A 27651-nucleotide genomic window follows, 5' to 3' on the forward strand; every position below is an offset into this window, starting at 1 on the left:
GTATGAGATACACCAGAGAGAGTGGGGAGGAGACTGGTCAGATCTCTGGGCTGGTAACACACAGTGACATGATGTGAGGGGAGAGCAGGAGTATAATAGGTGCTGATGGCTCCTGATGTATGAGATACACTAGAGAGTGTGGGGAGGAGACTGGTCAGAACTCTGGGCTGGTAACACACAGTGACATGATGTGAGGGGAGAGCAGAAGTATAATAGGGGCTGATGGCTCCTGATGTATGATATACACCAGAGAGTGTGGGGAGGAGACTGGTCAGATCTCTGGGATGGTAACACACAGTGACATGATGTGAGGGGAGAGCAGGAGTATAATAGAGGCTGATGGCTCCTGATATACGAGATACACCAGAGAGAGTGGGGAGAAGACTGGTCAGATCTCTGGGCTGGTAACACACAGTGACATGATGTGAGGGGGACAGCAGGAGTATAATAGGGGCTGATGGCTGCTGATGTATGAGATACACCAGAGAGTGTGGGGAGGAGACTGGTCAGATCTTTGGGATGGTGACATACAGTGACATGATGTGAGGGGGAGAGCAGGAGTATAATAGGGGCTGATGGCTGCTGATGTATGAGATACACCAGAGAGTGTGGGGAGGAGACTGGTCAGAACTCTGGGCTGGTAACACACAGTGACATGATGTGAGGGGGAGAGCAGGAGTATAATAGGGGCTGATGGCTCCTGATGTATGAGATACACCAGAGTGTGTGGGGAGGAGACTGGTCAGGTCTCTGGGCTGGTAACACACAGTGACATGAAGTGAGGGGGAGAGCAGGAGTATAATAGGGGCTGATGGCTCCTGATGTATGAGATACACCAGAGAGTGTGGGGAGGAGACTGGTCAGATCTCTGGGCTGGTAACACACAGTGACATGATGTGAGGGGAGAGCAGAAGTATAATAGGGGCTGATGGCTCCTGATGTATGAGATACACCAGAGTGTGTGGGGAGGAGACTGGTCAGATCTCTGGGCTGGTAACACACGGTGACATGATGTGAGGGGGAGAGCAGGAGTATAATAGGGGCTGATGGCTGCTGATGTATGAGATACACCAGAGAGAGTGGGGAGGAGACTGGTCAGAACTCTGGGCTGGTAACACACGGTGACATGATGTGAGGGGGAGAGCAGGAGTATAATAGGGGCTGATGGCTGCTGATGTATGAGATACACCAGAGAGTGTGGGGAGGAGACTGGTCAGATATCTGGGCTGGTAACACACAGTGACATGTTGTGAGGGGGAGAGCAGGAGTATAATAGGGGCTGATGGCTCCTGATGTATGAGATACACCAGAGAGTGTGGAGAGGAGATTGGTCAGATCTCTGGGCTGGTAGCACACAGTGAAATGATGTGAGGGGAGAGCAGGAGTATAATAGGGGCTGATGGCTCCTGATATATGAGATACACCAGAGAGAGTGGGGAGAAGACTGGTCAGATCTCTAGGCTGGTAACACACAGTGACATGATGTAAGGGGGAGAGCAGGAGTATAATAGGGGCTGATGGCTGCTGATGTATGAGATACACCAGAGAGTGTGGGGAGGAGTCTGGTCAGATCTCTGGGATGGTGATATACAGTGACATGATGTGAGGGGGAGAGCAGGAGTATAATAGGGGCTGATGGCTCCTGATGTATGAGATACACCAGAGAGTGTGGGGAGGAGACTGGTCAGATCTCTGGGCTGGTAACACACGGTGACATGATGTGAGGGGGAGAGCAGGAGTATAATAGGGGCTTATGGCTGCTGATGTATGAGATACACCAGAGAGAGTGGGGAGGAGACTGGTCAGATCTCTGGGCTGGTAACACACAGTGACATGATGTGAGGGGAGAGCAGGAGTATAATAAGGGCTGATGGCTCCTGATGTATGAGATACACCAGAGAGTGTGGAGAGGAGATTGGTCAGATCTCTGGGCTGGTAGCACACAGTGAAATGATGTGAGGGGAGAGCAGGAGTATAATAGGGGCTGATGGCTCCTGATATATGAGATACACCAGAGAGAGTGGGGAGAAGACTGGTCAGATCTCTGGGCTGGTAACACACAGTGACATGATGTGAGGGGGAGAGCAGGAGTATAATAGGGGCTGATGGCTCCGGATGTATGAGATACACCAGAGAGTGTGGGGAGGAGACTGGTCAGATCTCTGGGCTGGTAACACACGGTGACATGATGTGAGGGGGAGAGCAGGAGTATAATAGGGGCTGATGGCTGCTGATGTATGAGATACACCAGAGAGAGTGGGGAGGAGACTAGTCAGAACTCTGGGCTGGTAACACACAGTGACATGATGTGAGGGGGAGAGCAGGAGTATAATAGGGGCTGATGGCTCCTGATGTATGAGATACACCAGAGTGTGTGGGGAGGAGACTGGTCAGATCTCTGGGCTGGTAAAACACAGTGACATGATGTGAGGGGAGAGCAGAAGTATAATAGGGGCTGATGGCTCCTGATGTATGAGATACACCAGAGAGTGTGGGGAGGAGACTGGTCAGATCTCTGGGCTGGTAACACACAGTGACATGATGTGAGGGGGAGGCAGGAGTATAATAGGGGCTGATGGCTCCTGATGTATGAGATACACCAAAGTGTGTGTGGAGGAGACTGGTCAGATCTCTGGGCTGGTAACACACAGTGACATGATGTGAGGGAGGAGCAGGAGTATAATAGGTGCTGATGGCTCCTGATGTAAGACATACACTAGAGAGTGTGGGGAGGAGACTGGTCAGATCTCTGGGCTGGTAACACACAGTGACATGATGTGAGGGGAGAGCAGGAGTATAATAGGGGCTGATGGCTCCTGATGTATGAGATACACCAGAGAGTGTGGAGAGGAGATTGGTCAGATCTCTGGGCTGGTAACACACAGTGAAATGATGTGAGGGGAGAGCAGGAGTATAATAGGGGCTGATGGCTCCTGATATATGAGATACACCAGAGAGAGTGGGGAGAAGACTGGTCAGATCTCTGGGCTGGTAACACACAGTGACATGATGTGAGGGGGAGAGCAGGAGTATAATAGGGGCTGATGGCTCCTGATGTATGAGAGACACCAGAGAGTGTGGGGAGGAGACTGGTCAGATCTCTGGGCTGGTAACACACAGTGACATGATGTGAGGGGGAGGCAGGAGTATAATAGGGGCTGATGGCTCCTGATGTATGAGATACACCAGAGAGTGTGGAGAGGAGATTGGTCAGATCTCTGGGCTGGTAGCACACAGTGAAATGATGTGAGGGGAGAGCAGGAGTATAATAGGGGCTGATGGCTCCTGATATATGAGATACACCAGAGAGAGTGGGGAGAAGACTGGTCAGATCTCTAGGCTGGTAACACACAGTGACATGATGTAAGGGGGAGAGCAGGAGTATAATAGGGGCTGATGGCTGCTGATGTATGAGATACACCAGAGAGTGTGGGGAGGAGTCTGGTCAGATCTCTGGGATGGTGATATACAGTGACATGATGTGAGGGGGAGAGCAGGAGTATAATAGGGGCTGATGGCTCCTGATGTATGAGATACACCAGAGAGTGTGGGGAGGAGACTGGTCAGATCTCTGGGCTGGTAACACACGGTGACATGATGTGAGGGGGAGAGCAGGAGTATAATAGGGGCTTATGGCTGCTGATGTATGAGATACACCAGAGAGAGTGGGGAGGAGACTGGTCAGATCTCTGGGCTGGTAACACACAGTGACATGATGTGAGGGGAGAGCAGGAGTATAATAAGGGCTGATGGCTCCTGATGTAAGAGATACACCAGAGAGTGTGGAGAGGAGATTGGTCAGATCTCTGGGCTGGTAGCACACAGTGAAATGATGTGAGGGGAGAGCAGGAGTATAATAGGGGCTGATGGCTCCTGATATATGAGATACACCAGAGAGAGTGGGGAGAAGACTGGTCAGATCTCTGGGCTGGTAACACACAGTGACATGATGTGAGGGGGAGAGCAGGAGTATAATAGGGGCTGATGGCTCCGGATGTATGAGATACACCAGAGAGTGTGGGGAGGAGACTGGTCAGATCTCTGGGCTGGTAACACACGGTGACATGATGTGAGGGGGAGAGCAGGAGTATAATAGGGGCTGATGGCTGCTGATGTATGAGATACACCAGAGAGAGTGGGGAGGAGACTAGTCAGAACTCTGGGCTGGTAACACACAGTGACATGATGTGAGGGGGAGAGCAGGAGTATAATAGGGGCTGATGGCTCCTGATGTATGAGATACACCAGAGTGTGTGGGGAGGAGACTGGTCAGGTCTCTGGGCTGGTAACACACAGTGACATGATGTGAGGGGGAGAGCAGGAGTATAATAGGGTCTGATGGCTCCTGATGTATGAGATACACCAGAGAGTGTGGGGAGGAGACTGGTCAGATCTCTGGGCTGGTAAAACACAGTGACATGATGTGAGGGGAGAGCAGAAGTATAATAGGGGCTGATGGCTCCTGATGTATGAGATACACCAGAGAGTGTGGGGAGGAGACTGGTCAGATCTCTGGGCTGGTAACACACAGTGACATGATGTGAGGGGGAGGCAGGAGTATAATAGGGGCTGATGGCTCCTGATGTATGAGATACACCAAAGTGTGTGGGGAGGAGACTGGTCAGATCTCTGGGCTGGTAACACACAGTGACATGATGTGAGGGAGGAGCAGGAGTATAATAGGTGCTGATGGCTCCTGATGTATGAGATACACTAGAGAGTGTGGGGAGGAGACTGGTCAGATCTCTGGGCTGGTAACACACAGTGACATGATGTGAGGGGAGAGCAGGAGTATAATAGGGGCTGATGGCTCCTGATGTATGAGATACACCAGAGAGTGTGGAGAGGAGATTGGTCAGATCTCTGGGCTGGTAACACACAGTGAAATGATGTGAGGGGAGAGCAGGAGTATAATAGGGGCTGATGGCTCCTGATATATGAGATACACCAGAGAGAGTGGGGAGAAGACTGGTCAGATCTCTGGGCTGGTAACACACAGTGACATGATGTGAGTGGAGAGCAGGAGTATAATAGGGGATGATGGCTCCTGATGTATGAGATACACCAGAGAGTGTGGGGAGGAGACTGGTCAGATCTCTGGGCTGGTAACACACAGTGACATGATGTGAGTGGAGAGCAGGAGTATAATAGGGGATGATGGCTCCTGATGTATGAGATACACCAGAGAGTGTGGGGAGGAGACTGGTCAGATCTCTGGGCTGGTAACACACGGTGACATGATGTGAGGGGGAGAGCAGGAGTATAATAGGGGCTGATGGCTGCTGATGTATGAGATACACCAGAGAGAGTGGGGAGGAGACTGGTCAGAACTCTGGGCTGGTAACACACAGTGACATGATGTGAGGGGGAGAGCAGGAGTATAATAGGGGCTGATGGCTCCTGATGTATGAGATACACCAGAGTGTGTGGGGAGGAGACTGGTCAGGTCTCTGGGCTGGTAACACACAGTGACATGATGTGAGGGGGAGAGCAGGAGTATAATAGGGGCTGATGGCTCCTGATGTATGAGATACACCAGAGAGTGTGGGGAGGAGACTGGTCAGATCTCTGGGCTGGTAACACACAGTGACATGATGTGAGGGGAGAGCAGAAGTATAATAGGGGCTGATGGCTCCTGATGTATGAGATACACCAGAGAGTGTGGGGAGGAGACTGGTCAGATCTCTGGGCTGGTAACACACGGTGACATGATGTGAGGGGGAGAGCAGGAGTATAATAGGGGCTGATGGCTGCTGATGTATGAGATACACCAGAGAGAGTGGGTAGGAGACTGGTCAGAACTCTGGGCTGGTAACACACAGTGACATGATGTGAGGGGGAGGGCAGGAGTATAATAGGGGCTGATGGCTCCTGATGTATGAGATACACCAGAGAGTGTGGGGAGAAGACTGGTCAGATCTCTGGGCTGGTAACACACAGTGACGTGATGTGAGGGGAGAGCAGAAGTATAATAGGGGCTGATGGCTGCTGATGTATGAGATACACCAGAGAGTGTGGGGAGGAGACTGGTCAGATCTCTGGGCTGGTAACACACTGTGACATGATGTGAGGGGGAGAGCAGGAGTATAATAGGGGCTTATGGCTGCTGATGTATGAGATACACCAGAGAGAGTGGGGAGGAGACTGGTCAGATCTCTGGGCTGGTAACACACAGTGACATGATGTGAGGGGAGAGCAGGAGTATAATAGGTGCTGATGGCTCCTGATGTATGAGATACACTAGAGAGTGTGGGGAGGAGACTGGTCAGAACTCTGGGCTGGTAACACACAGTGACATGATGTGAGGGGAGAGCAGAAGTATAATAGGGGCTGATGGCTCCTGATGTATGAGATACACCAGAGAGTGTGGGGAGGAGACTGGTCAGATCTCTGGGCTGGTAACACACAGTGACATGATGTGAGGGGGAGGCAGGAGTATAATAGGGGCTGATGGCTCCTGATGTATGATATACACCAGAGAGTGTGGGGAGGAGACTGGTCAGATCTCTGGGATGGTAACACACAGTGACATGATGTGAGGGGAGAGCAGGAGTATAATAGAGGCTGATGGCTCCTGATATACGAGATACACCAGAGAGAGTGGGGAGAAGACTGGTCAGATCTCTGGGCTGGTAACACACAGTGACATGATGTGAGGGGGAGAGCAGGAGTATAATAGGGGCTGATGGCTGCTGATGTATGAGATACACCAGAGAGTGTGGGGAGGAGACTGGTCAGATCTTTGGGATGGTGACATACAGTGACATGATGTGAGGGGGAGAGCAGTAGTATAATAGGGGCTGATGGCTGCTGATGTATGAGATACACCAGAGAGTGTGGGGAGGAGACTGGTCAGAACTCTGGGCTGGTAACACACAGTGACATGATGTGAGGGGGAGAGCAGGAGTATAATAGGGGCTGATGGCTCCTGATGTATGAGATACACCAGAGTGTGTGGGGAGGAGACTGGTCAGGTCTCTGGGCTGGTAACACACAGTGACATGAAGTGAGGGGGAGAGCAGGAGTATAATAGGGGCTGATGGCTCCTGATGTATGAGATACACCAGAGAGTGTGGGGAGGAGACTGGTCAGATCTCTGGGCTGGTAACACACAGTGACATGATGTGAGGGGAGAGCAGAAGTATAATAGGGGCTGATGGCTCCTGATGTATGAGATACACCAGAGTGTGTGGGGAGGAGACTGGTCAGATCTCTGGGCTGGTAACACACAGTGACATGATGTGAGGGGGAGAGCAGGAGTATAATAGGGGCTGATGGCTGCTGATGTAAGAGATACACCAGAGAGAGTGGGGAGGAGACTGGTCAGATCTCTGGGCTGGTAACACACAGTGACATGATGTGAGGGGGAGGCAGGAGTATAATAGGGGCTGATGGCTCCTGATGTATGAGATACACCAGAGAGTGTGGAGAGGAGATTGGTCAGATCTCTGGGCTGGTAGCACACAGTGAAATGATGTGAGGGGAGAGCAGGAGTATAATAGGGGCTGATGGCTCCTGATATATGAGATACACCAGAGAGTGTGGGGAGGAGACTGGTCAGATCTCTGGGCTGGTAACACACAGTGACATGATGTGAGGGGAGAGCAGGAGTATAATAAGGGCTGATGGCTCCTGATGTATGAGATACACCAGAGAGTGTGGAGAGGAGATTGGTCAGATCTCTGGGCTGGTAGCACACAGTGAAATGATGTGAGGGGAGAGCAGGAGTATAATAGTGGCTGATGGCTCCTGATATATGAGATACACCAGAGAGAGTGGGGAGAAGACTGGTCAGATCTCTGGGCTGGTAACACACAGTGACATGATGTGAGGGGGAGAGCAGGAGTATAATAGGGGCTGATGGCTGCTGATGTATGAGATACACCAGAGAGTGTGGGGAGGAGACTGGTCAGATCTCTGGGATGGTGACATACAGTGACATGATGTGAGGGGGAGAGCAGGAGTATAATAGGGGCTGATGGCTCCTGATGTATGAGATACACCAGAGAGTGTGGGGAGGAGACTGGTCAGATCTCTGGGCTGGTAACACACGGTGACATGATGTGAGGGGGAGAGCAGGAGTATAATAGGGGCTGATGGCTGCTGATGTATGAGATACACCAGAGAGTGGGGAGGAGACTAGTCAGAACTCTGGGCTGGTAACACACAGTGACATGATGTGAGGGGGAGAGCAGGAGTATAATAGGGGCTGATGGCTCCTGATGTATGAGATACACCAGAGAGTGTGGGGAGGAGACTGGTCAGATCTCTGGGCTGGTAAAACACAGTGACATGATGTGAGGGGGAGAGCAGGAGTATAATAGGGGCTGATGTCTCCTGATGTATGAGATACACCAGAGAGTGTGGGGAGGAGACTGGTCAGATCTCTGGGATGGTAACACACAGTGACATGATGTGAGGGGAGAGCAGGAGTATAATAGAGGCTGATGGCTCCTGATATACGAGATACACCAGAGAGAGTGGGGAGAAGACTGGTCAGATCTCTGGGCTGGTAACACACAGTGACATGATGTGAGGGGGACAGCAGGAGTATAATAGGGGCTGATGGCTGCTGATGTATGAGATACACCAGAGAGTGTGGGGAGGAGACTGGTCAGATCTTTGGGATGGTGACATACAGTGACATGATGTGAGGGGGAGAGCAGTAGTATAATAGGGGCTGATGGCTGCTGATGTATGAGATACACCAGAGAGTGTGGGGAGGAGACTGGTCAGAACTCTGGGCTGGTAACACACAGTGACATGATGTGAGGGGGAGAGCAGGAGTATAATAGGGGCTGATGGCTCCTGATGTATGAGATACACCAGAGTGTGTGGGGAGGAGACTGGTCAGGTCTCTGGGCTGGTAACACACAGTGACATGAAGTGAGGGGGAGAGCAGGAGTATAATAGGTGCTGATGGCTCCTGATGTATGAGATACACCAGAGAGTGTGGGGAGGAGACTGGTCAGATCTCTGGGCTGGTAACACACAGTGACATGAAGTGAGGGGGAGAGCAGGAGTATTATAGGGGCTGATGGCTCCTGAATCCACACCGGGCAAATAAAGTTCCCTAATTTGTACTGACAGAGGGTGTAGGATAAGAGATTGCTGTAGTGACTGAGCAATGAGAATATGTGACTCTGTTCTGTAATAAGTGTTTATTACTCACCTGTGCTGATATCTGTAGGGATCTCCTCCTCCGTACACTGCTGATCACCCCTCAGATACATCTCTTCTTCTCCCTCTATATCTTCTGCCTTTATATCAGTCACATACGTCTCTTCTTCTCCCTCTGTATCTTTGACTTTAACATTATTTATTTGGGCTTCACCCTATGTAAACCATCAATAAAAGAAGACTGTAATAATTGTTGATTTCAGTAATAGATTAAACAATACAAATGTATTGACACACACAGCTGCTCTACACATTATATAGTGACAGTCACTTTGGTATATTGGTGAGACCCTAAATCCCACCTACCTGATCCTCCTGTGGGATCCTGTGATTCTCCTCTGTACAATCCTGGGAATACAGAGGACGGGGACATCTCTCTGGGGTATCTCTGTTACTGGGTCCATCTTTAGGAGACACACAGTGACTGAGTGCAGTGTATATATGTGATTATCAGGTGATGTGTGTATATAGGGGGTCCCCATACCTGCTCTCCCCTGTACAATACATGACAGTTTCCTCTTACCCAGTGATGTGAGCGGCCGGTGATTCTCCATCATCACGTCCTTGTACAGACCCCTGTGTTCCTCTATATACTCCACCTCCTGCATGGAGACATAGACAGTGACATCCTGACACCTTATAGGAACCTGACACACACAGTGATACAGTCATCACCCAGACACTTCCCCTGGTGTTACTGTATAATGTCCCATTCCCAGCAGTCACCTCTCCAGTCATCACCCAGACACATCCCCTGGTGTTACTGTATAATGTCCCATTCCCAGCAGTCACCTCTCCAGTCATCACCCAGACACGTCCCCTGGTGTTACTGTATAATGTCCTATTCCCAGCAGTCACCTCTCCAGTCATCACCCAGACACATCCCCTGGTGTTACTGTATAATGTCCCATTCCCAGCAGTCACCTCTCCAGTCATCACCCAGACACATCCCCCGGTGTTACTGTATAATGTCCCATTCCCAGAAGTCACCACACAGACACATCCCCCGGTGTTACTGTATAATGCCCCATTCCCAGCAGTCACCTCTCCAGTCATCACCCAGACACATCCCCTGGTGTTAATGTATAATGTCCCATTCCCAGCAGTCACCTCTCCAGTCATCACCCAGATATGTCCCCTGGTGTTACTGTATAATGTCCCATTACCAGCAGTCACCTCTCCAGTCATCACCCAAACACGTCCCCCAGTGTTACTGTATAATGCCCCATTCCCAGCAGTCACCTCTCCAGTCATCACCCAGACACTTTCCCTGGTGTTACTGTACAATGCCCCATTCCCAGCAGTCACCTCTCCAGTCATCACCCAGACACATACCCTGGTGTAACTGTATAATGTCCCATTTCCAGCAGTCACCTCTCCAGTCATCACCCAGACACATTCCCTGGTGTTACTGTATAATGTCCTATTCCCAGCAGTCACCTCTCCAGTCATCACCCAGATACGTCCCCTGGTGTTACTGTATAATGTCCCATTCCCAGTAGTCACCTCTCCAGTCATCACCCAGATACGTTCCCCGGTGTTAATGTATAATGTCCCATTACCAGCAGTCACCTCTCCAGTCATCACCCAAACACGTCCCCCAGTGTTACTGTATAATGCCCCATTCCCAGCAGTCACCTCTCCAGTCATCACCCAGACACATACCCTGGTGTTACTGTATAATGCCCCATTCCCAGCAGTCACCTCTCCAGTCATCACCCAGACACATCCCCCGGTGTTACTGTATAATGCCCCATTCCCAGCAGTCACCTCTTCAGTCATCACCCAGACACATCCCACGGTGTTACTGTATAATGTCCCATTCCCAGCAGTCACCTCTCCAGTCATCACTCAGATACGTCCCCTGGTGCTACTGTATAATGTCCCATTCCCAGCAGTCACCTCTCCAGTCATCACCCAGACACGTCCCTGGTGTTACTGTATAATGTCCCATTCCCAGCAGTCACCTCTCCAGTCATCACCCAGACACATCCCCTGGTGTTACTGTATAATGTCCCATTCCCAGCAGTCACCTCTCCAGTCATCACCCAGACACATCCTCTGGTGTTACTGTATAATTCCCCATTCCCAGCAGTCACCTCTCCAGTCAGCAACTGAATGATCTTGTTGGTGAGTTTCAGGATCTTCTGGTCATTGTGTCTTTCATGTGTCAGTGAGTGAGGTGGAGGCACCGTGATGGGGCTCTGGGTTCTACTCAGTCCTCCAGATACACAGGGATGGCTGCTGGTTATCTCACACTCATTGGATGTCTTCTTCACTATTGTGTAATCCTGTGTAATGGTGGAGACATCAAATATCAATATATACACTCCCATATCCCCTCACCTCCCCAGTCATGTCCCTGTATTATTACTATAGAAATAAGTGACGTCACTGTGACACTCCCAGATCCCCTTACCTCCTCAGTCATGTCCCTGTATTATTACTATAGATATAAATGACATAACAGTGACGCTCCAAGATCTCCTCACCTCCACAGTCATGTCCCTGTATTATTACTATAGATATAAGTGACGTCACTGTGACTTTTCCAGACTCCTTCAACTCCCCAGTCACGTCCCTGTATTATTGATATAGATATAATTGACGTCACTGTGCCGCTTCCAGATCTCCTCCCCAGTCATGTCCCTGTATTATTACTATAGATATAAGCGATTTCACGGTGAAGCTCCCAGATCCCATCACCTCCCCAGTCATGTCCCTGTATTATTACTATAGATATAAGTGATGTCACTGTGATGCTCTAAGACCCCCTCACCTTCCCAGTGACAGCCCTGTATTATTACTATAGATATAAGTGATGTCACTGTGACACTCCCAGATCCCCTTACCTCTCCAATCATGTCCCTGTATTATTACTATAGATATAAGTGATGTCACAGTGATGCTCCCAGATCCCCTCACCTCCCCAGTCATGTCCCTGTATTATTACTATAGATATAAGGTCACAGTGATGCTCCCAGATCCCCTCACCTCCCCAGTCATGTCCCTGTATTATTACTATAGATATAAGGTCACTTTGATGCTATCAGATCCACTCACCTCCCCAGTCATATCCCTGTATTATTACTATAGATATAAGGTCACTGTGACGCTCCCAGATCCACTCACCTCCCCAGTCATGTCCCTGTATTATTACTATAGATATAAGGTCACTGTGACGCTCCCAGATCCCCTCACCTCCCCAGTCATGTCCCTGTATTATTACTATAGATATAAGGTCACTTTGATGCTCTCAGATCCACTCACCTCCCCAGTCATAACCCTGTATTATTACTATAGATATAAGGTCACTGTGATGCTCTCAGATCCACTCACATCCCCAGTCATGTCCCTGTATTATAACTATAGATATAAGGTCACTGTGACACTCCCTGATCCACTCACCTCCCCAGTCAGCAGGTAGATGATCTCCAGGGTGATATTAATTATCCTCTCAGTCCTGTGACTCCTGTCCTTGTCCATCCTTTGTGAATCAGAGAGAATACAGAACGTGTGATGTGTAATAAAGACTCCGTTCCCCACAGCTGGAGTTCCTTGGAGTCACAATGAACTGATGTGCAGTACACCGCTCATGTGCAGGACCCGTACGGAGCATGTGCTCTATGTGTCCTGAGTTGTCAGACAAGTATGGCTGCAGCCATGAAGTGGTGTAAGGGTGAGAATTGGTTGTGAAGGGACAGGGTCTCCTGAGGGAAATTTCATGGCCTCATTCATGGAGCTGCGGCGTACAGTCTCCGTGACCTCAGGATTCACAGATCCAGCCGATGGTGTAGCAAAGGTGGCAGAAGACAGGCAAGGTGGTGGCAGAAGACAGGCAGTGGAAAGGCGGCAGGAGACAGGCAGGGAAAAGGTTGCAGGAAACAGGCAGGGGAAAGGTTGCAGGAGACAGGCAAGGAGGTGGCAGGAGACAGGGAGGGGGTGGCAGGAGACAGGGGGAAGGCGGCAGGAGACCGGCCAGAGGGAGCAGGAGACAGGGGAAAGGCGACAGGCAGGGGAAAGGCGGCAGGCGACAGGCAGGGAAAAGGCGGCAGGAGACAGGTAGGTGGGCAGCAGGGTGGGGGTGGCAGGAGACAGGCAGGGGAAAGGCGGCAGGAGACAGACGGGGTAAAGGCAACAGGAGACAGGCAGGGGAAAGGCGGCAGGAGACAGGCAGGGGAAAGGCGGCAGGAGACATTATTTGTTTTCAGGAGATTGAATAATTTCTTAATCATTTGTAATAAAAGTTATGTTTTACTCTTTGAGAATATCTAATTATTTCTTCACAAGAGTGCGCCCACAAAGAAGTCTACTTTCTTTCTCTTGTCACTGTGACACTCCCAGGTCCCCCTCACCTCCCCAGTCATATCCCTGTATTACTATAGATATGTGATGTCACTGTGACGCTCCCAGATCCCCTCACCTCCGCAGTCATGTCCCTGTATTATTACTATAGATATAAGTGACATCACTGTGACACTCCCAGATCCCCTCACCTCCCCAGTCATGTACCTTTATTACTATAGATCTAAATGATGTCACTGTGACACTCCCAGGAGTGTGATATACATTTGCTTCATACTGCTTCAATTATCATCTGTTACACATGCCAGGTATATTATGGTCTCTGCTTTAATATATCCGAGAATTTGAGCAATATTTTCAATCCCCACAATTTCATATAGTAAAATTAATAATAATAATAACAACGACACTAAAGGCTGCACCCCAGCATAAACATAATAACATATGTCTTTATTAACAGGACACCACAGGTTGCTCCTCCAGTATAATAATAATAAAAGGACACCACAGGCTACTCCCCCTGTATAATAATAACAGGACACCACAAGCTGCTCCTCCTGTATAATAATAATAATTACAGGACACCACAAGCTGCTCCCTCTGTATAATAATAATAATAATAATAGTAATAATAATAATAACAGGACACCACACACTGCTCCTCCTGTATAATAATAATAATAATAACACATACCTCCCAACATGACCCTCTCCAGGAGGGACAGAATGCTCTGCTCCTGGACTTCCCTCTATTTTATGATTGCCATCACCTGTGCTGAAACACCTTTCTTATCCATTAACCTGTTCATAACAGGTGCCAGCAATCTTACATTAATAGAAAAGACCAGAAGCAGAGCATTGTGTCCCTCCTGGAGAGGGTCATGTTGGGAGGTATGATAACAGGACACCACACACTGCTACTCCTGTATTGTAATAATAACAACAACAAGAGACAACAGGCTGCTCCCCCTGTATTAAAATAATATCAGGACACCACAGGCTCCTCCCCCTGTATAATAATTATAATAATAATAAAAATAGGACACCACAGGCTGCTCATCCTGCATAATAATAACAAGACACCATAGGCTGCTCCTGCTGTATAATAATAATAATAACAGGACACCACATGCTGCTCCCCCTGTATAATAATAAAAATAACAAGACACCACAGGCTGCTCCCCCTGTATAGTAATAATAACAGGACACCACAGGCTGCTCCCCCTGTATAATAATAATAATATCAGGACACCATAGGCTGCTCCCCCTGTATAATAATAATAACACAGGACACCACAGGCTGCTCCCCCTGTATAGTAAGACGCCATTACCTGATCTCCACGGACACTGGGAGGCTGCACAAGTCGATAAAAACTCACTTCCTGCATGTGGAACGCATAGTCCGGAAGTAAGGTGGAACGCACAGGCAGGAAGTAGGGTATGATTGGCAACGGCTGCTACCTGGTTACTGGCCCCTCCCCTCCTCCACCCCGCCCAAAGCCCAGCACTCTGTAATGACTATTAACATACATGTCCTCAGTGCAAGAGGCCGGCGGCCATTTTCGTGTAGACCAGTCCGGCAGCAGCAATAGGTTCCCTGGCCCGTGTAGTGACGTCAGGAGCGGCGGCCATTTTCCCCTGGTCTGAGCTCCGCCTTCCTTCTATCATTCCCACAAGGCAGCAGGAGCAGAGAGCAGCCATTGCTGTGTCTGGCAGCAGGTAATGATATTATTATTATTATTCTATAGGCTGAGCAGCTCTGGTGTCAGGTTCTGTACTACAGGGGGAGCAGCCTCTGGTGCCTTGTTATAGTGCAGCTGGAGCAGCCTCTGGTGCTGCATTATCCCTGTACAGGTGGCTGACACTCTAGTGTCCTATTACTGTAATACAGGTGGCACAGACCCCGCCATTACCGTAATACAGGTGGAGCAGACCCCGCCGTTACCGTAATACAGGAGGTGCAGACCCCGCCGTTACCGTAATACAGGTGACGCAGACCCCGCCGTTACCGTAATACATGTGGTGCAGACCCCACCGTTACCGTAATTCTATACACGGGACATTACAGGTGTTGTGGCATTGTGCTGTACAGGGGGAGCGGCCTGTGTTGTCATAGTATACAGGGGGAGCAGCCTGTGTTGTCATAATATACAGGGGTAGTATCCTGTGCTGTCATAGTATACAGGAGGAGCGGCCTGTGTTGTCATAATATACAGGGGTAGTATCCTGTGCTGTCATAGTATACAGGAGGAGCAGCCTGTGTTGTCATAATATACAGGGAGAGTGGCCTGTGTTGTCATAATATACAGGGGTAGTATCCTGTGCTGTCATAGTATACAGGAGGAGCAGCCTGTGTTGTCATAATATACAGGGGTAGCATCCTGTGCTGTCATAATATACGGGGTAGCATCTTGTGTTGTCATAGTATACAGGGGGAGTGGCCTGTGTAGTCATAATATACAGGGGTAACAACTTGTGTTGTCATAGTATACAGGAGGAGCAGCCTGTGTTGCAATAATGTACAGGGGCAGCATCCTGTGTTGTCATAATAGACAGGAGGAGCAGCCTGTGGTGTCCTGTTGTTGTTGTTGTTGTTATTATTATAATACGGGAGGATCAGCCTGTGGTGTCCTGTTATTATTATACAGGAGGAGCAGCCTGTGGTGTGCTATTATTAAACAGGGGGAGCAGCCATTGGTGTCCTATTATTATTTTCTCTGACGTCCTAGTGGATGCTGGGACTTCCGTAAGGACCATGGGGATAGCGGCTCCGCAGGAGACTGGGCACAAAGTAAAAGCTTTAGTACTACCTGGTGTGCACTGGCTCCTCCCCCTATGACCCTCCTCCAAGCCTCAGTTAAGATTTTGTGCCCGGCCGAGAAGGGTGCAATCTAGGTGGCTCTCCTGAGCTGCTTAGAGTAAAAGTTTAAATAGGTTTTTTATTTTCAGTGAGTACTGCTGGCAACAGGCTCACTGCATCGAGGGACTAAGGGGAGAAGAAGCGAACTCACCTGCGTGCAGAGTGGATTGGGCTTCTTGGCTACTGGACATTAGCTCCAGAGGGACGATCACAGGCCCAGCTTGGATGGGTCCCGGAGCCGCACCGCCGGCCCCCTTACAGAGCCAGAAGAGCGAAGAGGTCCGGAGATAAGCGGCGGCAGAAGACTTTCCTGTCTTCAGATAAGGTAGCGCACAGCACCGCAGCTGTGCGCCATTGCTCTCAGCACACTTCACACTCCGGTCACTGAGGGTGCAGGGCGCTGGGGGGGGAGCGCCCTGAGACGCAATATAACAGTATATACCTTAGGTGGAAAAAGAATACATCACATATAGCTCCTGGGCTATATGGATGCATTTAACCCCTGCCAGTTCCAGAAAAAAGCGGGAGATAAGGCCGCCGTGAAGGGGGCGGAGCCTATCTCCTCAGCACACAAGCGCCATTTTCTTTCACATCTCCGCTGGAAGGACGGCTCCCTGACTCTCCCCTGCAGACTGCACTACAGAAACAGGGTAAAACAAGAGAGGGGGGGCACTATTGGCAGCTAATATATATATACAGCAGCTATTAAGGGAGTAACACTTATATAAGGTTATCCCTGAACATATATAGCGCTCTGGTGTGTGCTGGCAAACTCTCCCTCTGTCTCCCCAAAGGGCTAGTGGGGTCCTGTCCTCTATCAGAGCCATTCCCTGTGTGTGTGCTGGGTGTCAGTACGTTGTGTCGACATGTATGAAGAGGAAAATTATGTGGAGGCGGAGCAATTGCCTGGGTTAGTGATGTCACCCCCTAGGGAGTCGACACCTGACTGGATGATTGTGTTTAAAGAATTACGTGACAATGTCAGCACTTTGCAGAAAACTGTTGACGACATGAGACAGCCGGCAAATCAGTTAGTGCCTGTCCAGGCGTCTCAGACACCGTCAGGGGCGCTAAAACGCACGTTACCTCAGTTGGTCGACACAGACCCTGACACGGATACTGAATCCAGTGTCGACGGTGAGGAGACGAACGTAATGTCCAGTAGGGCCACACGTTACATGATCACGGCAATGAAGGAGGCATTGAATATTTCTGACACTACAAGTACCACAAAGAAGGGTATTATGTGGGGTGTGAAAAAACTACCCGTAGTTTTTCCTGAGTCAGATGAATTAAATGAGGTGTGTGATAAAGCGTGGGTTTCCCCCGATAAAAAACTGCTGATTTCTAACAAATTATTGGCACTGTACCCTTTCCCGCCAGAGGTAAGGGCACGTTGGGAAACACCCCCTAGGGTAGATAAGGCGCTCACACGCTTATCAAAACAGGTGGCGTTACCGTCTCCTGATACGGCCGCCCTCAAGGAACCAGCTGATAGAAGGCTGGAAAATATCCTAAAAGGTATATACACACATACTGGTGTTATACTACGACCAGCAATCGCCTCAGCCTGGATGTGCAGCGCTGGAGTGGCATGGTCGGACTCCCTGACTGAAAATATTGATACCCTGGATAGGGACAGTATTTTATTGACTATAGAGCATTTAAAAGATGCATTACTATATATGCGAGATGCACAGAGGGATATTTGCACCCTGGCATCAAGAGTAAGTGCGATGTCCATCTCTGCCAGAAGAAGTTTGTGGACACGACAGTGGTCAGGTGATGCTGATTCCAAACGGCATATGGAAGTATTGCCGTTTAAAGGGGAGGAGTTATTTGGGGTCAGTCTATCAGACCTGGTGGCCACGGCAACGGCTGGGAAATCTACCTTTTTACCCCAGGTCACCTCTCAGCAGAAAAAGACACCGTCTTTTCAAACTCAGTCCTTTCGTTCCCATAAGAACAAGCGGGCGAAAGGCCACTCCTTTCTGACTCGCGGAAGAGGAAGGGGAAAAAGACTGCACCAGGCTGCTTCTTCCCAGGAGCAGAAGCCCCCCCCGCTTCTGCCAAGTCTTCAGCATGACGCTGGGGCTTTACAAGCGGACTCAGGCACGGTGGGGGCCCGTCTCAAGAATTTCACCGCGCAGTGGGCTCACTCGCAAGTGGACCCCTGGATCCTGCAGGTAGTATCACAGGGGTACAAGTTGGAATTCGAGACGTCTCCTCCTCGAAGATTCCTGAAGTCTGCTCTACCAACGTCTCCCTCCGACAGGGAGGCTGTATTGGAAGCTATTCACAAGCTGTACTCCCAGCAGGTGATAATCAGGGTACCCCTCCTACAACAAGGAAAGGGGTATTATTCCACGCTGTTTGTGGTACCGAAGCCGGACGGCTCGGTGAGACCGATTTTAAATCTAAAATCCTTGAACACTTACATAAAAAGGTTCAAATTCAAGATGGAGTCACTCAGAGCAGTGATAGCGAACCTGGAAGAAGGGGACTATATGGTGTCTCTGGACATAAAAGATGCTTATCTTCACGTCCCAATTTACCCTTCTCACCAAGGGTACCTCAGGTTTGTGGTACAAAACTGTCATTATCAGTTTCAGACGCTGCCGTTTGGATTGTCCACGGCACCCCGGGTCTTTACCAAGGTAATGGCCGAAATGATGATTCTTCTTCGAAGAAAAGGCGTCTTAATTATCCCTTACTTGGACGATCTCCTGATAAGGGCAAGGTCCAGGGAACAGTTGGAGTTCGGAGTAACACTGTCTCAGGCAGTATTACGTCAGCACGGGTGGATTCTAAATATTCCAAAATCACAGCTGATTCCAACAACACGTCTACTGTTCCTGGGGATGATTCTGGACACAGTTCAGAAAAAGGTGTTTCTCCCGGAGGAGAAGGCCAGGGAGTTATCCGAGCTAGTCAGGAACCTCCTAAAACCAGGCCAGGTGTCAGTGCATCAGTGCACAAGAGTCCTGGGAAAAATGGTGGCTTCGTACGAAGCAATTCCATTCGGAAGATTCCATGCAAGAACGTTTCAGTGGGATCTGCTGGACAAATGGTCCGGATCGCATCTTCAGATGCATCAGCGGATTACCCTATCTCCAAGGACAAGGGTTTCTCTCCTGTGGTGGTTACAGAGTGCTCATCTTCTAGAGGGCCGCAGATTCGGCATTCAAGATTGGATGCTGGTGACCACGGATGCCAGCCTGAGAGGCTGGGGAGCAGTCACACAGGGAAAAAATTTCCAAGGCTTGTGGTCAAGCATGGAAACGTCTCTCCACATAAATATCCTGGAACTGAGGGCCATTTACAATGCCCTAAGTCAAGCAAGGCCTCTGCTTCAGGGACAGTCGGTATTGATCCAATCGGACAACATCACGGCAGTCGCCCACGTCAACAGACAGGGCGGCACAAGAAGCAGGAGGGCAATGGCAGAAGCTGCAAGGATTCTCCGATGGGCGGAAAATCATGTGGTAGCACTGTCAGCAGTGTTCATTCCGGGAGTGGACAACTGGGAAGCAGACTTCCTCAGCAGACACGACCTCCACCCGGGGGAGTGGGGACTTCACCCAGAAGTCTTCCAACTGATCGTAAACCGTTGGGAAAAACCAAAGGTGGACATGATGGCGTCCCATCTCAACAAAAAACTGGACAGATATTGCGCAAGGTCAAGGGACCCTCAGGCAATAGCGGTGGACGCTCTGGTAACACCGTGGGTGTACCAGTCGGTGTATGTGTTCCCTCCTCTGCCTCTCATTCCAAGAAGAACTTGGTACCCGGAAATGCAAGAGATGCTCACGGAGGATCCGTGGCCTCTACCTCTAAGAAAGGACCTGCTCCAGCAGGGACCTTGTCTGTTCCAAGACTTACCGCGGCTGCGTTTGACGGCATGGCGGTTGAACGCCGGATCCTAAAGGAAAAAGGCATTCCAGATGAAGTCATCCCTACCCTGATTAAGGCCAGGAAGGATGTAACTGCTAAACATTATCACCGCATTTGGCGAAAATATGTTGCGTGGTGTGAGGCCAAGAAGGCCCCCACAGAAGAATTTCAACTGGGTCGTTTCTTACATTTCCTGCAAGCAGGACTGTCTATGGGCCTAAAATTAGGATCCATTAAGGTTCAAATTTCGGCCCTGTCGATCTTCTTCCAAAAAGAACTGGCTTCAGTGCCTGAAGTTCAGACATTTGTCAAAGGAGTACTGCATATACAGCCTCCTTTTGTGCCACCAGTGGCACCTTGGGATCTCAATGTGGTCTTGGGGTTCCTAAAATCACATTGGTTTGAACCACTTACCACTGTGGACTTGAAATATCTCACATGGAAGGTGGTAATGCTGTTAGCGCTGGCTTCAGCCAGGCGGGTTTCAGAATTGGCGGCTTTATCGTATAAAAGCCCTTACCTAATTTTTCATTCAGATAGGGCAGAATTGAGGACTCGTCCTCAATTTCTCCCAAAGGTGGTTTCAGGTTTTCACATGAACCAACCTATTGTGGTGCCTGCGGCTACTAGGGACTTGGAGGACTCCAAGTTACTGGACGTAGTCAGGGCCCTGAAAATATATGTTTCCAGGACGGCTGGAGTCAGAAAATCTGACTCGCTGTTTATTCTGTATGCACCCAACAAACTGGGTGCTCCTGCTTCTAAGCAGACTATTGCTCGTTGGATTTGTAGTACAATTCAGCTTGCACATTCTGTGGCAGGCCTGCCACAGCCAAAATCTGTAAATGCCCACTCCACAAGGAAGGTGGGCTCATCCTGGGCGGCTGCCCGAGGAGTCTCGGCTTTACAACTTTGCCGAGCAGCTACTTGGTCAGGGGCAAACACGTTTGCTAAATTCTACAAATTTGATACCCTGGCTGAGGAGGACCTGGAGTTCTCTCATTCGGTGCTGCAGAGTCATCCGCACTCTCCCGCCCGTTTGGGAGCTTTGGTATTATCCCCATGGTCCTTACGGAAGTCCCAGCATCCACTAGGACGTCAGAGAAAATAAGAATTTACTTACCGATAATTCTATTTCTCGTAGTCCGTAGTGGATGCTGGGCGCCCATCCCTAGTGCGGATTGTCTCCAATACTTGTACATAGTTATTGTTACAATAATCGGGTTATTATTGTTGTGAGCCATCTATCCAGAGGCTCCTCTGTTATCATACTGTTAACTGGGTTCAGATCACAAGTTGTACGGTGTGATTGGTGTGGCTGGTATGAGTCTTACCCGGGATTCATTAATCCTTCCTAATTGTGTACGCTCGTCCGGGCACAGTATCCTAACTGAGGCTTGGAGGAGGGTCATAGGGGGAGGAGCCAGTGCACACCAGGTAGTACTAAAGCTTTTACTTTGTGCCCAGTCTCCTGCGGAGCCGCTATCACCATGGTCCTTACGGAAGTCCCAGCATCCACTACGGACTACGAGAAATAGAATTATCGGTAAGTAAATTCTTATTATTATTATTATTATTATACAGTAGGAGCAGCCTGTAGTGTCCTGGTATTATACAGGAGGAGCAGCCTGGGGTGTCCTGTTGTTGTTGTTATTATTATAATACGGGAGGATCAGCCTGTGGTGTCCTGTTATTATTATACAGGAGGAGCAGCCTATGGTGTACTATTATTAAACAGGGGGAGCGGCCAGTGGTGTCCTATTATTATTATTATTATTATTATTATTATACAGGGGGAGCAGCCTGTGGTGTCCTGTTATTATACAGTAGGAGCAGCCTGTAGTGTCCTGGTATTATACAGGAGGAGCAGCCTGTGGTGTCCTGTTATTATTATACAGTGGCAGCATTATTATTATTATTATTTTCTCATACGTCCTAGAGGATGCTGGGGTCACCATTAGTACCATGGGGTATAGACGGGATCCGCAGGAGACATGGGCACTTTAAGACTTTGGGTGTGAACTGGCTCCTCCCTCTATGCCCCTCCTCCAGACTCCAGTTTTAGAATTGTGCCCAGTGAGACTGGACGCACTACAGGGAGCTCTACTGAGTTTCCCGAAAAAACTTATGTTAGGTTTTTTATTTTCAGGGAGGACTGCTGGCAATAGTCTCCCTGCATCGTGGGACTGAGGTGAGAGAAGCAGGACCTACTTCTGTGAGTTCAATGGCTCTGCTTCTGGCTACAGGACACCATTAGCTCCTGAGGGTCTGATCACTAGGTACGCCTAGATGCTCGTTCCCAGAGCCGGCCGTCACCCCCCTTACAGAGCCAGAAGTCAGAAGACAGGTGAGTAGAAGAAGATCAAGAAGACCTCAGTGACGGCATTCTGAGGTACAGCACAGCGATCACACGCTGCGCGCCATGCACCCACACACACAGCAGCACTACAGGGTGCAGGGGGGGGGAGCAGGGGGTGCCATGGGCAGCAGAAAAGCCTCAAAATAAACTGGCAAAAGGGGACATAAGTGCCTAGGTACTGTCCTAACCCCCGCCAGTATAAATATATATTTAAAAAAAGCGGGACTGAACCGCGCCATTAAGGGGTGGAGCTTCGTCCTCACAGCTCGCTCAGCGCCATTTTCCGCTACACAGGCTGCAGAGACGCTGGTCCTTCCTCACAATTCTGAATAAGTATCAGGGTGCAAAACGGAGGGGGGGGGGCACAGAAATATTGGTGCAATATATGTATATATATCTATTTAATATAAAGCGCTGCAGGTCTGGGGCATTCTTTAGTGTTTCAGAACCGGTGATTTGGTGCTGGGTTGTGAGCTGGCAAATTTCTGTGTCTCTCTGACAGACTCTACTGTGGGTCTGTCCCCTATATGCCCGGTGTGTCTGTGGGTGTTTGGTGCACGTGTGTCGACATGTCTGAGGCTGAAGGCTCTTCCCTGGAGGAGGCTGTATTAGGGACACAAACGGCTGCGGGGGTGACCCTGTCGGCACCGCCGACTCCTGATTGGGTAAATGTGTTCCTCTTATTAGTAAGAGGCTAGATAAGTCTGAGTCTCAGACCCAGGCATGGAAGAAATCTGTGGGGGATATGTTATTCCAAAGTCAGGTCCCCTCAGGGTCACAAAAACGTACGTTGGCCCAGTTGGCAGACACTGATACCGACACGGACACTGATTCCAGTGTTGACTATAGCGATTCCAGGTTAGACCCAAAATTGGCAAAAAGCATTCAGTACATGATTGTGGTGGTTAAAGATGTATTACATATCACGGAGGACCTGGCTGTCCCTGATAAAAGGGTCTGTATGTATAAACAAAGGAAACCTGAGATATCGTTTCATCCCTCTCATGAACTGAACACGCTATTTGAAAAAGTTTGGGACGGTCCTGACAAAAAGTTTCAGATTCCCAAAAGAATTATGGCAGCTTATCCGTTTCCCTCGACGGATAGGGAAAAGTGGGAGTCACCCCCCACTGTGGACAAGGCCATGTCTCATTTGTCTGAAAAGTTGGCTCTCCCGTCACCTGACACGGCGGCCCATAAGGATCCTGCGGATCGTAAACAAGAAACTACATTGAAGTCCATTTATGTGACCACGGGTACACTACTCCGACCTGTCATTGAGTCTGCGTGGGTAAGTAGTGCTATCAAAAAGTGGGCAGATAATTTGTCATCTGATATAGATACCCTAGATAGGGATAGTATCCTCTTGACACTGGGTTATATCAAGGACGCTGCAGCATACCTTAATGAAGCTGCGAGAGTTATTGGTCTTTTGGGATCAAAGGCCAATGCCATGGCTGTCTCAGCTAGGCGTGCGTTGTGGATTCACCAATGGAATGCTGATGCTGACTACAAGAAAAGTATGGAATCTCTACCATATAAAAGTAAGGCCTTATTTGGAGACGGCCTTGATGATTTGGAGTCTAGGCTACCGCGGGTAATTCATTCTTTTTACCTTATGTTCCTCCACAACAAAAGAAAACGTACCATTATCAGATGCAATCCTTTCGGCCCAATAAATTCAGAAATGGCCGAGGTTCTTCCTTCCTTGCTATTAGAGGAAGGGGAAGAGGTAAACGATCTCCAGCCTTGTCAGGCTCCCAGGAGCAGAAGTCCTCCCAGGCTTCTGCCAATTCCACCGCATGATGTCGGGGCTCCTATGCGGGAGTCCGCACTGGTGGGGGCCCGTCTCAAATTTTTAAGTCAGTTTTGGGTTCGTTCGAACCTAGACCCTTGGATTTTACAAATAGTATCCCAAGGGTACTAGCTGGAGTTTCAAGATGTCCCCCCTCTCCGTTTTTTCAAATCGGCCTTACCAGCTTTTCTTCCGGACAGGGAGGTAATTTGTGACGCAATACAAAAATTGTGTTAAAATCAAGTTATCATTAAGGTTCCCCAGTCACAACAGGGAGAAGGTTTTTATTCGAGCCTGTTTGTGGTCCCGAAGCCGGACGTCTCGGTCAGATTAATCCTATAACATGAAATCTCTGAATTTCTACCTAATGAGAATCAAATTCAAGATGTCTCACCGAGCAGTGATCACCGAGCAGTGATCTCCAGCCTGGAGGAAGGGGATTTTATGGTGTCGGTGGACATAAAAGATGCCTACTTACATGTTCCCATTTATCCTCCACACCAGGCTTACCTGAGATTTGCAATTCAGGAGTGTCAATACCAATTTCAAACGTTGCCGTTTGGTCCATCCACGGCTCCGAGGATTTTCACCAAATTAATGGCGGAGATGATTGTTCTCCTTCGCAAGCAAGGAGTCACAATTATCCCATACTTGAACGATCTCCTGATAAAGGCGAGATCCAGGGACCAGTTGGTCCGGAACGTTGCACTCTCCATGACAGTTCTTCAACAACATGGTTGGTTCCTAAACTTGCCAAAATCACAGTTGATTCCGACGATGCGGTTGTCATTTTTGGGAATGATATTGGACACAGAACTACAGAGAGTCTTTCTTCCTGTGGAAAAGGCTCTGGAACTTCAGAGTCTGGTCAACAAATTCTGAAACCACCAAGAGTGTCAATCCATCAATGCATTCGGTTGCTGGGGAAGAGGGTTGTGGCCTACGAGGCCATTCAGTTTGGCAGGTTACATGCTAGAGTGTTCCAGCGCGACCTCTTGAACAAGTGGTCCGGGTCCCGTCTACACATGCACCAGCAGATAATCCTGTCGTCCAAGACGAGGGTATCACTCATGTGGTGGCTGCACAGCTCTCACCTCCTAGAGAGGCACAGGTTCGGGATACAGGACTGGATCCTAGTGACCACGGATGCAAGCCTCCGAGGCTGGGGGGCAGTCACCATGGGAGAAAACTTTCAAGGAAGATGGTCAAGTCAGGAGACTTGTCTCCACATAATGTTCTGGAGCTAAGGGAAATTTACAACGGCCTCCTACAAGTGGAACATCTTCTTCGAGATCTACCTGTACTGATCCAGTCAGACAATGTAACAGCAGTAGCGTACATAAACCGTCAGGGCGGAACGAAAAGCAGAGCGGCGATGGCAGAAGCCACAAGGATTTTTCGCTGGGCGGAAAAGCATACAAACGCTCTGTCAGCAATCTTCATTCCAGGAGTGGACATCTGGGAAGCAGACTTCCTCAGCAGACACGATCTCCATCCAGGAGAGTGGGGCCTCCACCAAGAAGTCTTCGCAGAGGTGACAGGTCATTGGGGAACTCCTCAAGTAGACATGATGGCTTCTCGTCTCAACAAGAAGCTTCAGAGATATTGTTCCATGTCAAGGGACCCTCAAGCGATTGCAGTGGATGCTCTCGTGACACCGTGGGTGTTTCAGTCGGTGTATGTATTGCCTTCACTTCCTCTCATTCCAAAAGTTCTAAAGATCATAAGAAGAACAAAGATCCGAGCGATCCTCATAGTTCCAGACTGGCCAAGGAGGGCTTGGTATCCAGATCTTCAGGACTTACTCATCGGAGATCCCTGGCCTCTGTGCGTGTATTAGGACTTACCGCGGCTACGTTTGACGGCGTGGCAAATGAACGCAAAATCCTAGCATGTAAGGTTATTCTCAGTGAAGTCATTCCCACACTTATTCAGGCCAGAAAAGGGGTAACGTCTATACATTACCACCATATTTGGAGAAAATATGTGTCTTGGTGTGAATCCAAGAAGGCTCTTACGGAAGAGTTTCAGCTAGGAAGGTTTCCCCATTTTCTACAAGCAGGTGTGGATGCGGGCCTAAAATTGGGCTCAATCAAGGTTCAGATTTCAGCCTTATCGATTTTCTTTCAGAAACAATTGGCCTCCCTTCCAGAAGTTCAGACTTTCCTGAAGGGCGTATTGCACATCCAACCTCCATTGGCACCATGGGATCTTAATGTGGTGTTGCAGTTCCTTCAATCACATTGGTTTGAACCTTTATGGAAGGTGGTGTTGAAATTCCTCACTTGGAAAGTGGTCATCCTGTTGGCCTTGGCATCTGCAAGGTGGGTGTCTGAGTTGGCGGCCTTGTCTCACAAGAGCCCTTATTTGATCTTCCATGAAGATAGAGCTGAATTGAGGACACGTCAGCAATTTTTCCCAAAGGTGGTTTCCTCTTTCCACATAACCAACCTATCGTGGTACCTGTGGCTACTGATGCCTTCGTTGATTCAAAATCTCTGGATGTGGTCAGAGCTTTAAAGATTTAAGTCACCAGAACGGCTCACTTCAGAAAAACAGAAGCTCTATTTGTCCTGTATGCTCCCAACAAGGTTGGGTGTCCTGCTTTCAAGCAGACCATTGCGCGCTGTATCTGTAACACGATTCAGCAGGCCCATTCCACTGCTGGATTGCCATAGCCGGAATCAGTGAAGGCCCATTCCACTAGGAAGGTGGGCTCATCCTGGGTGGCTGCCCGGGGGGTCTCGGCATTGCAACTTTGCTGAGCAGCTACTTGGTCGGGGCCAAACACTTTTGCACAGTTCTATAAGTTTGACACCTTGGCCGATGGAGACCTTACGTTTGGTCAATCGGTGCTGCAGAGTCGTCCGCACTCTCCCATCCATTCTAGAGCTTTGGTATAATCCCATGGTTCTAATGGTGACCCCAGCATCCTCTAGGATGTGTGAGAAAATAGGATTTTAATACTTACCGGTAAATCCTTTTCTCTTAGTCCGTGGAGGATGCTTGGCGCCCGTCCCAGTGCGTACTGTATCTGCAGTTAATAGTTATGGTTAAACATATGCTGTGTTACGTTTCTTAAGGGCGGAACCTGGATTGCACATCCTATTACTAAAGATATCAAGAGGTGCTATCATGCTGAGGCTTCTACTACTATGCTGGGGGAAGAGAGATGCAGATGCACACTCTTAGCACTAAGAACACTGATAATAAAAATAATTTAAATAAACCCTCACAATTAACATGGGTGGTCATTCC

The 27651-nt window shown here is 49.2% G+C and overlaps 2 protein-coding genes across 7 annotated transcripts in view; one reads left to right on the forward strand and one right to left on the reverse strand.

The window, feature by feature from the left end:
* LOC134984499 (oocyte zinc finger protein XlCOF8.4-like) overlaps positions 1-27651 on the reverse strand; it is a 167112-nt gene that overhangs the window by 27521 nt on the left and 111940 nt on the right. For 2 of the 6 annotated variants that reach the window (XM_063950069.1, XM_063950065.1), the window contains exons 1-6: positions 13693-14806; positions 12589-12737; positions 11280-11471; positions 9704-9782; positions 9487-9584; positions 9173-9335 (exon numbers count right to left, since the gene is read on the reverse strand). In XM_063950069.1, coding sequence (XP_063806139.1) covers positions 9173-9335; positions 9487-9584; positions 9704-9782; positions 11280-11471; positions 12589-12666 — 610 coding nt within the window. In that variant the 5' untranslated portion in view covers positions 12667-12737; positions 13693-14806. The other 4 variants (XM_063950068.1, XM_063950066.1, XM_063950070.1 and 1 more) reach the window with 4 other exon arrangements.
* Positions 15078-27651, forward strand: part of LOC134984523 (zinc finger protein 585B-like) — a 172421-nt gene continuing 159847 nt past the window's right edge. The window contains exon 1 of the mRNA XM_063950088.1: positions 15078-15204. The gene's annotated coding sequence lies outside the window, so the exon portion shown is untranslated. The remainder of the gene's footprint in view (positions 15205-27651) is intronic.

This window comes from Pseudophryne corroboree (genome assembly GCF_028390025.1).
Source record: "Pseudophryne corroboree isolate aPseCor3 chromosome 3 unlocalized genomic scaffold, aPseCor3.hap2 SUPER_3_unloc_6, whole genome shotgun sequence".
In the NCBI taxonomy this organism is placed as follows: Eukaryota; Metazoa; Chordata; class Amphibia; order Anura; family Myobatrachidae; genus Pseudophryne; species Pseudophryne corroboree.